Here is a 15553-nt window from a genome sequence, read left to right as displayed (position 1 = left end):
GTAAAGACCACCTGTTAACACAGAATTATTTTCTTGATGCCCTTGAGCAATATTTTACATACAGGTGTCATTTTATGGTGATCTGAATTCAATGATTAATTTACTATATTGATTTCTTTCAAATTTCATTTAATTGTTTACAACCTGCCTTCAACCCGGATAGGTTCATAATTAACAATTGTAATAGTGAAAATTTGTGTATATATTGCTGTACTTTCCTTGCAAATAAAGAAATGATTACAACAATTATTTTCTGCTTTATCATCAAAGTCAAAGCATACTGTAGTTATGAAGGAACATGTACTGATGTATGCTTTCTGGTATTAATACAAAGTATGAAGTTGAAGGCATGTTGACTCTACATGTATATTCAGTGCAAATTGAGATCCATCCCGTTCGAGGAAGTTGAAATGAATCTGGAGAATAAAAGATTAGCATCCTTCCTGTTTTTGTTTTTTCGTGAATGATTTGTTTTTTCACTGTCATGTAAGATGTAGTCAGATGAGAAATGAATCCTGGATATCATCTTGTATGGCTATAAAGCATGCCTTGTTTAATTCTAAAGAATAAAGAACTGCAAATTATCTGCTTAAATTGTACACTTGGTTCTTTCAGCAGGTTTTTGATCAAATTGTTTTTCACTGTGGTTGATAGGACAATTAGATCTACATGATTGTATAAGCAACTTTCTCCTACTGTTGGAATGATTTACCGTTGTGAATTTCACTTTTTTTTTTTTAAATCCAATATGAGTGTACACTATTAAATAATCATACTGTATGTATGCATTGGATTGCGTTTTTACCTTTCAGCAATTTACCTTCCAGCAGTTTCCAACAACGACAAAAAGACGTCTGGTAATGAAATTCTTTTTTTTTCATTTTTCATCTCAGCCAAAGCTCAAGTTGAACTTACAACTTTTGAGAATTCCTAAATCAGCAATATTAAATATATTTACCTCTCTTGATAAGATCTGGCCTCTTGATGACTGCATGGATCGAGGACTGCCCCATCCGCTTGGGTTTCCTGAAGTAAGAGACCCAATGGTCCGGGACAGGAATGTGAACAAGGATGTTCTCACACTGGTAATGGCTCGGATTCCGCTTGCCGGTGCAGGCTGAAAGACACAGATGAGGGCATATGAAAAGATAACATGTTACAACTTACTGAAGGATTACAAAAATTGGAAAGCACTGAAATTCAAAACACAAGCAGTGAATCTTAAATGACTCAGAATCCAGTTCTGGGCCCCTGTCTTATAAAGAGTTGATATTAATTGCTACTTATCTGTGATTGACATCAATCGCAACCATATATGTACAAGATAGGAGACTGCAAACTTGTGATTGATTGGAGGACTTGAGATTGATTTGGATCAACTGCAATTGTATAGATGCCCTATGCCTATGGAGGAGTAAAATTATATTACCTGGTACCAGCAGATCCACCCTGAGTTCCATGTGTGTACCTTCACCTGAGAAAGCAGCTCTGACCTGGAGGGGTAAGTCCTCTTCTTCTGAAGGCTGTATGTGAAACTGCATGAGCCTAAAGTGACAGGCATTCAACGGTTGAAACTCGATCATTCGAGAGTCCACGAACACATTTTTATTTGCACATTTGTGAAGTTCTACGTTATGCATCTTGATCCAATCTGATGTTTTGTTGGGGATGATGTGTTGTCTGGCCACAACATCCAAACCTTTGATCTGGACATCGTTCAGGCCTATTGCACAGTCAGGACTCCCAGAGAGAAAAGATAAGACATTAAGGTCAACAGAAATGGATTGCCGCACAACATCTCCATTGCCATTGACAAGGCAGCGGCATTCGTCAGAAACAACCACTTTGATCATATCCTGTTGGTAGTGGGCACCCCTATCCTGGTAGAGAGTCAATTTCATCAAGGCATCATTGATAGTAAACACAAAGCTCTGGTACACTTTAAAGTCAAGTGAGCCAAGCTTCATAAGCTCTTCAAGGCTAACTCCTTTGTCATACATTGCCTTGGCACTGACTTTCCTCTTTTCTTTGTAGGACATGTACAGCAGTTTGACTGTATGAATTTTACCCTTTGCATCATACTGCTGAAGATTTGGACGGCCTATCTCATAGTTGCTCTGCAAGGGAAGTTCCCTGAACGGTTCCTTTCTAGTCCTGTCGTGAAACAACTGGAGGATGTTTCCTTCAGAAAGCCTCACATAGATAGGTTGCCATGTACGCGAGCCTGCTATTCGTTTCTTATCAGGTACTCTGAATTTTAGAGGCCATCCTTCTGATAGATCCATATGTTCACGAGGGTACTGATCCTGAAACAGCTTGTCACTCCTAGGAGAGGACAAATTTGACTTGATGCTTGTCTGGGTGTTAAAAGGTAGTTTGCCACTGTCGGGCATATCACTTCCTTCTGTAGTTGATGTTGTTGTAGGTGAAACAATGGCTGCCAATGTCTGCTTGCCTGGAGGAATGTTCAGATGCGATGAAGAATATGTTGACGGGAAAAACTGTTGTTGTTGTTGCTGCTGCCACTGGTTTGGTTTCATACCAATCGGACTGATGGGCTGAGATGCGTAGGCACTGGGTAAAAGAATAGCTGCTGTCCGTTGGTCTCCAGGTTGAACACCACTGGACTGCATCAATGGTTGTACTGCCATAACTTGCTTCGCTGGTTGTGAAGCTGCTACACTTTGTTGAGTTGCTGCTGCACTTTGTTGTGCAGCTGCAGCAGCTGCAAAGATCACTTGTCCCTGTGCTTGCTGCTGAGGGTTGAATGTCGCAGCCATATTAGATCTGTTATGCACATTAGAAGCTGCTGCCATGCCTGCAAATGGATTCCCTGGACTGCTGGATACTATCTGAGTATTTGCTGAAGCACCATCTTTTTCATCAAAGGTTGTCCATATGGGCTGTGCATTAGATTTCACAGGTGTGCTTGCTAACTGTAAACCTCCCATGTTGAGGAAAGGGTTGAAGGGAGAGACAGTCCTCCAAGCCTGTTCAACCATGGCTTTCTGTTTCTCCAACTGCTCTAGAGTCAACATGTCTGCCTTGAAGGGGTTTCCTGGAGTTGCTGTATCGTAATTTGTCTCTGGCCCAGTAGCTACTTCAGAAAACCTGGACACTTCTAAGTCATTTGCATGGTCTGACATGTGTATAGGAGTTGAACTGGCTGTAACTGTCCTGGAAGAATTAAGGTTAATCCCTGATCTTACATCTCCCTGTTTCAGTTTCTCCACTTGCGTATGACCAGGAATAACATTTTGATTGACCTTTTTGGGGATCTCAAGAGGTCTGCTATTGCTCCTTGCACTGAGATCCTCTAATGGAGATTCACGAGTGATAGAGTCGTCACACGATGACAAGATAGGTGATGGTCTTGAGGACGTTGAGGACAAAGTCACATCATGGTCGTCCTCAAACTGCACCCAATTTACAGGGGCAGGACTGGACACTCTTGAGTTATCCAGACTACCGTTTTCTTTGATCCCCTTCTCTGGGACCACACTCTTCAGCGGGGTTGAACTTACAACTTTCCTGGAGTCTCCAAACTTGACCCACCCTTCTGAGTTAGGGGTAACATTTCCCGGCTTGGGAGACGAGGACGATGATTCTAATGGCATGTACTCCCTGGAGCTGGAGATGTTGTCATGGGATCCTGAGAAGCTTCCTCTTGAAGATATCACTGATGATGCTATAGCTGAATGGTGGTCATCAGATGCCTGGGACATCACATCTATACTGCTGTGAATGGACCCACCTGCATACAAAAGATGAAAGTAAAAAAATGAAATAGGATTAATTTCGATTTTCAATCAAACAAATGAAACAATGGTGTAAATATGAATATGAATATGAATATGAATGAATTGTAGAAGCTCCTACGCCATCCATTTCATTTTCTAAAGCAACATATATTTCTTTATATTTCCTGTAGAAAGTTTTCAAACATATATATTAAGCATATGAACAGAGCTGCCAACCTCGTGCAACCAAAAAAAAAGGGACCATGATGGCAAAAAAAGGGAATTCATCCAAACAAAACTTCCAACCAATGCAGAAATGTCTATGATATTTTGTTGGCATTTCATTCTTTTTTAAATTTTTATGATATTTTTTTGGTAATATTGGCATTTCATTCTTTTTGAAAATATTTATGCCTTTCACTTTTTTTGTTTTACTCTTTGTAAATCACAAATCTCTATTGAAAATCTCTATTACAGTACTGTAGTGATCAACAGTTTAGGGCATTTGACTGACGTGCGGTATGTGCACACAAAAACAAACAAAAAGAAAAATTTAGAAAAAAAGTATTTTATGAAGAAACTAGATGGAATTTTGACTGCGCGCAGTCGAAAATGATGCCTCCGCTCAATGTATGGAATTTCATAAGTTGACCTCTATGACCCTTGACCTTTGACCTACGTGCTCCAAAATGTAATCAGATTGTTTTCCTATAGTGATACACACTATCACTAAGTTTGAAGTTTAAATCTCCAGTGGTTCTTGAGATATCATGATAACAATCTCAATGTATGGGATTTCATAAGTTGACCTCTATGACCCTTGACCTTTGACCTACATGCTCCAAAATGTAATCAGATTGTTTTCCTATAGTGATACACACTATCACTAAGTTTGAAGTTTAAATCTCCAGTGGTTCTTGAGATATCATGATAACAATCTCAATGTATGGAATTTCATAAGTTGACCTCTGTGACCCTTGACCTTTGACATACGTGCTCCAAAATCTAATCAGATCGTCTTCCTATGGTGATACATACTATCCTTAAGGTTGAAGTTTAAATCTCAAATGGTTCTTGAGATATCGCGCTAACAAACTCAATACAAGGAATTTCATAAGTTGACCTCTGTGACCTGTGACCTTTGACCTACGTACTCCAAAATCTAATCAGATCGTTTTCCTATAGTGATAAATACTATTCCCGAGTCTTAAGTTTAAATCTTAAATGGTTCTTGAGATATTGTGATAACGGTCAAACGGGACGGACGTACGGACAGACAACCCGAAAACATGATGCCTCCGGCACCACCTTCGGTGGCGGAGGCATAAAAACGTACTAAACTGTACCGCAATTATGAGAAAAAAACACAAAAATTCCGGGGAAAATGTTATGCTTGTCAGCTCTGTATGAAGGCCTTGAAAGAAAATTGATGTCCGTGATTGTGCCCCCTAAATTTACTTAATTCTGATTGAAAATGCTGTGATTTACAATAGCACTTACATGCAGCATTATCTTGACAATGGACAGAGAAATACAGCAAGTTAATAATCATTAATCTTTCTGTCATGAATCATTAACATTATTGTAGTAAATACAGTACTGCTTGAAATAAAGTAAGACACTCTCACACTGTGTCATGCGTGACTGCATTATTATTCCATAGACTACATGTATGGTGTGACTTGGTGGTAATGTGTCTACGGTACTTTATTCGAAGTAATACTGTTCACTACCAAACCTGAAATCTGAAATTCAAACATGGAGCAATTCAGTGGCTGATATTGCTAAACTCGCTGATCCAAAAACAAGATTGATTAAACACGAGCCCCTCCTATCATAAATCAACATTATTGCAGTATAACATGTCTATCATAACATGAAATATGAAATTCGAGCAGCCGATACTGAGTAACTTCATGACTAAATCTTGTTTTAAATCCAAGACAAGACCAATTAGATTTATAGATTTACTCCCACAAATTAATTAACGACTGCAGGTATAATCTGACACAGCATTACAGGGAGGATCTACAGATTATAATAAGCACTCTTTTACATGTTCTGATATCTTTAGGTAAAGTCTGAATATACAATAGTACAGAGAGAAAAAAAGAAAGAGCTGATCATATTCCATGAGCATCTAGCGCCTTTTATAGCTTCGGTGCAATATGTAGCCAACATGTAAATGTAACCATAATAAAAATCTTTTTTTTTGTTTTGGAAAATCGTACTATTGTACTGTACATGTACTGTACATGTATTTACTTCTAAAATTTGTACAAAATACTATTAAATCATACAGGTTGGCAGCTCTGCCATATTGTAAAATGACAGGATATATCTTGAATAATATAGTACAGGCCAATCAGACCAAAGCCTGACAACAATACAGCATGCTTCACATTCATTTTATTTTTAACATCCTGAAAATGACTACGGTGGTTCTCTTTTCATGACAAAAGAGCCTCAACATCTCCCCAATATTTCAAGTGCAGACGATATTTGGGTTAAATCCATCTTAGCCCTGCATTTAGGGATCACGCTCTGAGCTGGAAGAAACAGCTGTGTAAATGTCAAGATTTCTTCTTCCAAGGATGTTTTCCAAATGAGTACAAGAAATGTACAGTACATGTACATCATCAGCAGTTCAGATATGTACACAACAACTTCAATTTCAGTGAAAATAAAGTTAATTTTTGAAAAGCATAATATACAGTACATGTACATGTACATACAGTACATAAAACCTCCTTCATTTTGTGAAATGCGTTTAAAAAAATATGGTGAACGAGTAATATAATATACACCAATGATACACCAGAAAGCATGTACAGTACATGTACATGTATGAGCAGCTGTAGGCCCTATTTTGTACATTACATGTATATACAGAGTGAGTCAAAAAAAAGTTTACACCTAGAAAATTGCTAATTATTTTATAAATCATCTGTGAACAGTAAATTATTATACATCTTATGAAAGAGTGTTTTATCCCAAATCATTCAGTATCATTTTTGTGTGGTATGTGTTCACACTTGGGTGAACAGGAGGCATTGTTTGCGAGAGTGCAAAAATCGACTTGCGCCAAAGTTGCCTACATGTAGTGATGTTTGAATAAAACGATTGGGATTTGGGTATTAATTCGGTCTTTGCACATCCAATAACACCTCATGCCACACATATCAAATATCGAATATCAAATATCAAGGAACATTTATGGGCGTGTGTGTGGAGGTGTGTGACTTTGCCCTTTGCAAAAACACATATGCAATGCATTTCAATTGATACATTCAATCCATTCTCTCACTCCACTAATCCCAACATAATACATACTGAAGGCATCACTTTGGCGCAAGTCGATTTTTGCACTCTTGCAAACAATGCCACCTGTTCATCCAAGCGTGAACACATACCACACAAAAATGGTACCAAATGATTTGGGATAAAACACTCACTTTCATAAGATGATTTTTAGAATAATCAGCAATTTTCTAGGTGTAAACTTTTTTTTGACTCACACGGTAGTGTACTCAAAAGTTCATAACTTCAGCTGACCCAACACTTGTCTTCCATATTTAGATGCTACATGTACAAGTGCATACAAGTATCAGGCAATTCTAAATCCAGATTCATTTGTAACAATATTTCTGCATTGTCTGGATAAATAAGGTATTGTCCTATCGTGCAAGGCAAGGCTGACAGTACCCTATGAAAATATCTTGCCTCGGGTGAAAGAGCTCATATAATAGGGAATTCAATTTCAATGAGAATCATGCTATTACAATTCAAAACCTTAGACATCAATGAATCAAAGCAGTGTTCAATACTGCACATTTGTAAAAGAAAGTCTAGATTTCTGCTCACAAAGTTAGAGAATGGCAGTGGCAGTCTACATAAATTACTCTCAAAAAGATTGCCACAATATACCAAAGAGTTACACATTGTACTCCTTGAATAGACTACCGGTAATATTCATAGTCACACTTGTCCTGCCTTTGAAAAACCAGGGATTGTGTCTGGTAAAACCACTTAAAAGTCTAGTACAGTGTAGACAGGAGATAGCATGTGTTCACAAAAATGTACATATATTAGTCATAGTCAGCACTCAAAAGTAAATATACGAACAAGTAAACATGACAAGCAGTAAACATGATGAAAGGAATACTTTCTTCCTGTTTTTAGTCTAAACATTATCACTTACCCAAAACATGGACATATCCATACCCAAATCAACATCCATCCCAGCAGATGATGATAAGGATGACATTGAGTGACACGCCTCTTCCCAGTGACATGTACCCCAAGCCCAAGGGGGAGTATCAGTCCAAACACCAAAACAAAAGCACAGCAACACTCTCACGCTATTAAGTATGCCAAAAATGAAGTACAGGGTACATGTTCCTACCAGGCTACTTAGTTCCAATACCATTCCACTTGTCATCACCACACCCAGCGGTTGTAGATGAACTACAGGGGGTGTACAAGGTCAAAATTATGATCCCACTGGGGAGCAAACTTCTGACCCTAGTCTTTATTTTGATGGTCCATGTACATGTAAGTTTGTGATCCCTGTTAGCTCTATAGCTGGTATAGCGTAGTCCTGCATGATCATGTTCTGAGACTTTTCAAAATTCATTCACTTTAATAGAACATTTACATACATGTATGTACACCTGTGTATTACATGTACATGTAACAGTTTTAAAGGTATTACAAAGTGTTGGTAAATTTTGAAAATTGGCTGGATAGTGATTCTTTACAATTTTGATATATTTGGATGCCCCTACGGATGTATTATAAGCACTAAAAATGTTAGCCCCTAAAACTCTTCTGCTTTCGAGAAAAATTGAATATTGAATTTTACCAGTGCTCCCGGTAAATTTTTATAAATTTGAAATAGCGCCTATAACGGCCAGACGATGGTAGCTGCGACTATAAAAATCTCAGAATATGCAGATCTGATATATATATATTCCAAACAGTAATAGCAAATTGGTCGATTTTAGTCAAATAACATTGTTTTATAGATAAATTAATACCTTGACCCTGAGAGGGCACCATACCAAATAAAGAGTTTATTATTTACAATTTCATCACTTTAGACTCGATTTCAACCGCATCGATCACTGAATATTGTAGGCTTGCATATGCTTCCAATATGTTCATTTAAACCAAATTCATTACCCCATACCAAAACTTTGTATTACCTTTAACTAAAGAATACCATCACCTTCTTGCTCCTTGTTTGAGGGGTTTTTTTTACCACAAAAAGTAAATTAGAGAAGAGAGATCACTAAAGTCATCTAGAGCCATACATTGTTATTATCTAAACACCTTTACTGTTTCACAATCATCAAATAATTACTGCCACAGCCATTATTACTACTTAATGACCATCATAACTCAATTTTTGCTTCCACTTCTTTGAATAAATTCCAGCACAGGCAGATCACATTTAATTCCAGAACTGACAATCTCAATCTCAGGCCTACATGTAGTTTGCAAATGTTACCCATGCATGTTCTTGACAAACCAAAGTAATTTGAATGATGACATACAGTAGATGCAACACAAAACATTGACCAAAGTCTTTGACTTGTGAGAATATTTTTAAATGGTCTCATTCTAGATCAATAAACTTCCTTCAAACTCAATTCTACATGTATCACGGGAAGGCCAACATGTACATTTTATGTAATTTATTGACTACTAGAATAATAGGATTATATTACGTTCATAAAGACTTATTGTTCTCCCCGTGACATACATTGTACAGTGTTCTTCTATTTGGGCAAATTCCAAATAAATGTATGTATCTTTCATATATAAAGAAAGACCTGTGAATAACAGGTTAACAAAAACTTTTGTTTGTAGATCAGCCATAACACTTCCAAAGAAAATATGAAGATATCAACACTTACCATTTCAATTCTTGTTTCAAAAGTTTCAGCACTTTGGTAAATTATCTATAGTCATGAGTTTTACCAACAATATGCCCTACCCTTATTTGTGTACATACCGGTATGTTATATGTCAAAATGAACACACTACATGTAAATAAAACAGGAAACTATGAAGACATGTAAACATGGACTTTGGATGGTGTCAATGTAAACAAACACCCTTTTTTGTGTGAACAATTAAATCATTTCAATTAACCAAATTTGCCTGTAAATGCAGGGAATAATTTTCCTCAAATTTTTTGATTAGCAATTTCAGCCGATGGATAAATATTTCAAATGAAATTCTGTACATTTCTATGGAAGAAAACTGCTACACAAAAGATATTTTGTATAGCAGTCATGCTAAAATGCATAGCAAATTGCGATGCGATACCAGGAAAATTATTCCCTGTAATGTATCTGCCTCCAGTGTATCTGGTACCCAGCAACACTACTTTTGTTTCGTTTTTGTATTTTTAATTTAATTTTCATTTGTCATATTTCTTTGCTATTATCTTATGAGTATTGAGTGGCAATACATTTTATTTTTTAAATCTCTACAGCAAGGAGTACATGTAGTGAAAACAAATAGGAAGGCAGACAATAATTTAGATAGCTTGGCTATGATCTAAACTGCATTGTTTTTCATTGTTAGAAAAAATAAATAATAAAAAACAGAAAAGGCTATAGGGCCAACATGTACATGTACATGCACTGTACATGTAGTAATTAACAACTTATTTATTACATTTAAGTAAATATCCTAATTGGACAGGATTTGAGGGTCACACTAACAGTATACACTATACAGTACATGTATGTATTTCCTCATTACTTTGAAAGCAAATAATGTTCTTGACATCCCAAATAGTACAATCGTCACTCAGCCGATCATGAACTTAAATGTTGTGTCTCCTCCTCCTCCTCCTTCTTCTCCTTCTTCTGCTACATACATGTACACTGTACAGCTGTATGATATTTTGTCTCCAAATAATGTTTCATTAAAATTAATTTTAAGTCAATACTTCTAACATTAAGTAGGTATCAGCAGATTTAAATATCTTCCTTGATTTGAAACCCAGGTACTGGTAATGAGCCTTTAAAATTGCACAAGAAACTAGCATAAAAGCAAACATTTGCAGGCTCCTTCTATCTACCCCAAAAATAATACTTCTCAAATTTTTGGAAGATTTTGAATTCCTTTAAACTATAGCTATCAACAGCTATCAATAAAATGTAATGTACACACATTGCAAAATTTAAAATAAATTATTGTACATAACATTTACATTTTCCATTCATTTTTTCATTATTACAGTACATCTTGTACAAACATGAATTTATACAAGTGGGTCTACACGAGCTGGATGCATGTCTATGCTACATACGGTAGTACCTTGTCCATTATGCCTACTAAATGATGCATAGGAGGTAATCACATTGTTTGTACTGAGTACATCCCCGGTATAATCCCTACTTGGTCAAAGTTCACGTCTTTGTGAAATGCAAACAAATATCTTCACATGCAGGTAAAGGTACACATTCGCATTCCACATGAGTCCGTGACTGAGATGTCATATTGTTGAATCTGAAGTAAACGTACATTCGATTCTGTTTTTAAAAAATTGAATGCATTATATATAGCTTTATCCCAGCCAAGAAAAGAACTCATTAACTATTAAGAAATACAAAATTAATGTAAAAATCAATTTTAACATCAGCTCAAACAAAGATTTCCTTCTACACGTGTACATTATGTATCATATATGGTTGGAGTCTTTCTGTTACGTTTTAGAAAATCACAATGAAACATACTAGATGAACCCACTGACTATAGTCTCTTTGAAAGAGGCTTAATACAGGGCGCACCCGGTTCCAGTGTGCCGATGGGTTAACAAGATATGTATAATTATACAGATTAACACTAGCTGGACTAGGATCATGGGGATCATGTATGACCGTTCCCACAAATGCAAATAACCCCCTTTTGCGGTCAATTTCAAGGACATTTTGTGAAATTTAACCCCCTTTTTTACGTCAAAACAAGGACAAAATTGTACTTTGAATACCCCTATTTATAAGATTGTAAGGACACTTTCGCAAATTTACCCCTTTTTTACCATATTTCAAGGACAAGACTCGGCTCCGAGAATTTTTCTTCCGGGTTTTCTCTTTTCCTGACCCCTATTTATCAATTTCGAGGACACCTGTGCACCCCTATTTTCTTTATTTCGAGGAATATATTGTCTGTGGACATTGCTTGAAATTGACCCCTTTTTCCGTGATTTTGGTAACGGTCATGTGGTCCGGAAGTCACATTGAGTGAACCCAGCGGGACTAGGATGGGAGGAAAGTACATGTATATTGTAAAAGGAAGGAGAAAATGGCAGCTCAAAGTTGGGACAGATTGAATGAAAGTAATAGCCAATCTAGGAGAACATTGCCCAATTTGCCCATCTATACATGTATCGTTGTAGTTTAGTGTTGCCTTAAAGGTACTATGTCCCATTTGCAGGCCAAAAAAATGAAAAGGTTTAATTCCAACGGCATTTGAAAGATAATACTAATTTAAAACTTCCCTAAAAAAAAGGTTGCTTGAAAATGTCTGTAAGTGGGAAAATAATGAATATTAGTTGTCAAATCAACTTAAGGGCTAGTATAGAGCCAGTAAGTAATAGTCTGATTTTCAGACCATTGTACCGAATGGTCCTACGTTTTTATGCTGTGCAAAGATTCAATCAGTTTAATTTTGGCCATTACAAGGAATGGGCTATTAATGTAGACAAAATGCCCAAGTACCCTTCACAGCTCATTTCATGTATGTTATTACCAAAGATGAAAAAAGCCAGTCAGTCAGTCAATAGTGTCTGACAGTGAAGTCTAGAAAGTATACAGGTTTCCTTACATAATGCCGAAAAACCCACAAGGGAAAGGACCTTCATTTAACATCAAGGTGCAGTTGAAAGCACCAATTTGTGCTTGTGAACTTGTCACAAATAATAGTAACAATCTCGTGTTTAGAAGAATGTGTAAGACCATTAATGTAAATTAAAAACAATAGAGTACCTAGCATAGAACCTTGTGGTACACCATGTGTAATAGAAAAAAATTTGAGGAATTATTATTATAAACTACATTGCAGTCCATTTACATGTAGGAAATAGTCTGATTTTCATACCCTTGTAGCAAAGGGTTGTACGTGTTTTGCGGCGAAAAGATTCAATCAGTGTAATTTTGGCCATTACAAGAAGTGGGTTATTGATGTAGACAAATGCTCATGGACGCTTTTCAGCTCATGTTCTGTAACTTATTACCGAAGAAAAAAGAAGTCAGTCAGTCAGTCAATAGTGTCTGACAGTGAAGTCTAGAAAGTATACAGGTTTCCTTACATAATTTGAATACCGGTATTAGAACACAGGGTCCTCAACGACTGGAACTCCCTCCCTAAGTTGGTAGTATCTGCAATCGGCTTCGGTAAACAGCTTTAAAGCCAGATTTGACAATCACTGGAAGAAGGAGCAATATAATTCAGCATTCTCCCAGTAGACACTCCAATTATGACATTCCTGATATGACCTAGCCTATCCGATATGCGTCGGGCTGTACAAGTATACTAATCGGGTTTATACTGTATGGAGAGTGACATCGGCGCTGGCGTCAGCCCGAGCGCCTATTTTTTCTGATTAAATAAATATAAACACCATTATTCCTCAAGCTGAAACTGCAAGCAAATAATCAGGTAAGAGATTTTGTTTCAATCACAATTTTTTTGGGTTAATGCTTACAAGTACACTTTAAAGTCAAGCTCACAATCACATGCAAATAATTTTTTGATGAAGAATATTTTCTTTGCACATTTTACGGACCTGCTTTGTTACACTTTAATAATATTTTTTGCATAAATTATTATTAAAGTTGCAATGTATATCTAGATTCTACAATTATGACATTAAATTAGGTCTAGACCTAGGAGGCGAGTTGGCTCAGTCGGTAAAGCGTCTGCCTGTCGAACCAAAGATCCCGGGTTCGACTCCCACCCAGGCGGATGACTGAAGTCTGCGTTGTGTGTTAATGTGCCCCTTCCCTTGTTCATAGACGCAGGTTATGTCAAGTGGAAAACACTCCGTCCCTCGGATGGGACGTTAAATGGAGGCCCCGTGTACAGGAGAGTCACCACCCTTGCACGTTAAGAACCCATTGCACTATTCGTATAAGAGTAGGGGAAACCCCGGTGTAATGGTCCACCTGCACACCCCGATCAGGCCGAGTAGTAGACCTATACAGCATCTGCAAGAATCTTCAGTATTGAACTTGAAGGAGGGAGATTATCTTGAAGAAGAAGTCTAATTGTGGATTATACATGAAATAAATGATTTTAAAAATCTACACTGAATCACCAACTGACCAACAATTACGAAAAACTAAATTGAGAACAACAGCATGACTCCACGATCCACCACACTAATTCAACCACACTTCACGGTGCATATTTTGTATATATATGGACGTAGACCTACCTGTATGCTGAGATATCATAGGCCGCTGGGCCTGGGCCTGGGCCTCCGCCACCCGATGGGCGGTAGAGGTGGGCGTGCTCGGGGAGGTTGAATGCTCAAACTTCACCCAACTCCCGCTAATAACACCTGCACCCGCCTCAACAACCAGGCCAACGCCATAATCTTCTCTTGTTTTACTCGATGAATGTAGGGCTGGTGCTTTCCCACGTACATCTCCATCTCCATCATCGTCGAATGACACCCACCCAGACATTTTTAGCTCAGCATTTCGTCTGCTTTTTCGCCAGGTTAATGGTGGTGTTTATATCAGCGTGTCGTCCAAGTGCGTGCAGCGCGCGCTAGCGGCAGTGAACATTTACAAGCCGAGTCGAGTAGTAGTCTTCAAAGGAAGTTTCGCAAAAGATAGATTACACTGGATCTATGCATGGAGCCTATGGTAGTCGTACGTGCGTTGGAGAGAGGAAGGTAAATTATGATAGATTGTTGTTGTTTTAGTTTTAACGGCGTGTACAAGAATGTATTTGCACCAAAGTGTATATACACCATAGAGATATATACTTAATAAGTAGTATATATCTCTATGATATACACAGAGGCGGAAATGCGTCGCAGAGGTTATTTCGACGACTTGAATAGAGGCAACATCCGACAGCGTAAATATTCATAATTGAATGACACACGCCCTTAAAACTAAAACAACAACAACAACAACACACACACTGAATCGCGGGGGGGGGGCAGGGGGCACAGTGCCCCCACACTTTCTCTAGTACCCAAAACGTGCCCCTTTTAACATGGGAACAGTGCCCCTTTTACTTCTACAAGTGCCCTTTTTAATCTCTAGTAAGTGCCCCTTTTCAGGTACGAGAAGCGCCCCCTTCAACCTGATAATTGCCCTATTCAAATCTGAGGGTTACCCCTTTTCCTTTGACAAGTGCCCCTTTTCCTTTGTAAGAAGTGCCCCTTCCCCTTTTACTAACTATCCATTTTTAACTCGGATAAGCGCACCTTATTCGCATGTGCCCCTTACCCTTCTCCTAAATGCCCCTTTTTACCTATGAAAATAGTTACTTTTCATTCTCATAAGTGCCCCTTTTCATCTCTTCTAAATGACCTTATTCAATTCTGAGAGTTACTCCATTTACTTTGACAAGTGCCCTTCTCCTCCTGAGAAGTGCTCTTTTCCTTTCTTTAAGTGCCCCTTCCCCTTCTCATAATTACCCATTTTTATCTCTGATAAGTGCCCCATTTATTTTAACATGTTATAACATTTATTTTTCATAAATGCACCCTTTCACCTCCGATGAATGCCCCTATCAAAATCTGATCGGTTCCCCTTTTCTTTCAACAAAGC

General features: G+C 37.7%; 1 protein-coding gene across 1 annotated transcript in view; it reads right to left on the bottom strand.

Moving 5' to 3' along the window:
• Window positions 1-14534, bottom strand: part of LOC590360 (stonin-2) — a 29284-nt gene extending 14750 nt beyond the window's left edge. Inside the window, exons 1-3 of the mRNA XM_030998480.1 lie at window positions 14200-14534; window positions 1430-3754; window positions 959-1117 (exon numbers count right to left, since the gene is read on the bottom strand). Of these exons, the coding sequence (XP_030854340.1) occupies window positions 959-1117; window positions 1430-3754; window positions 14200-14452 (2737 nt within the window). The 5' untranslated portion in view covers window positions 14453-14534. The remainder of the gene's footprint in view (window positions 1-958; window positions 1118-1429; window positions 3755-14199) is intronic.
• Window positions 14535-15553: the final 1019 nt, after the last annotated feature.

The sequence above is a fragment of the Strongylocentrotus purpuratus genome, unplaced genomic scaffold (assembly GCF_000002235.5).
Source record: "Strongylocentrotus purpuratus isolate Spur 01 unplaced genomic scaffold, Spur_5.0 spur5_scaffold_5, whole genome shotgun sequence".
NCBI classification, from domain to species: domain Eukaryota; kingdom Metazoa; phylum Echinodermata; class Echinoidea; order Camarodonta; family Strongylocentrotidae; genus Strongylocentrotus; species Strongylocentrotus purpuratus.
Note: the sequence above shows the minus strand (reverse complement) of the source record. Positions and strands in the feature narration are given on the sequence as shown.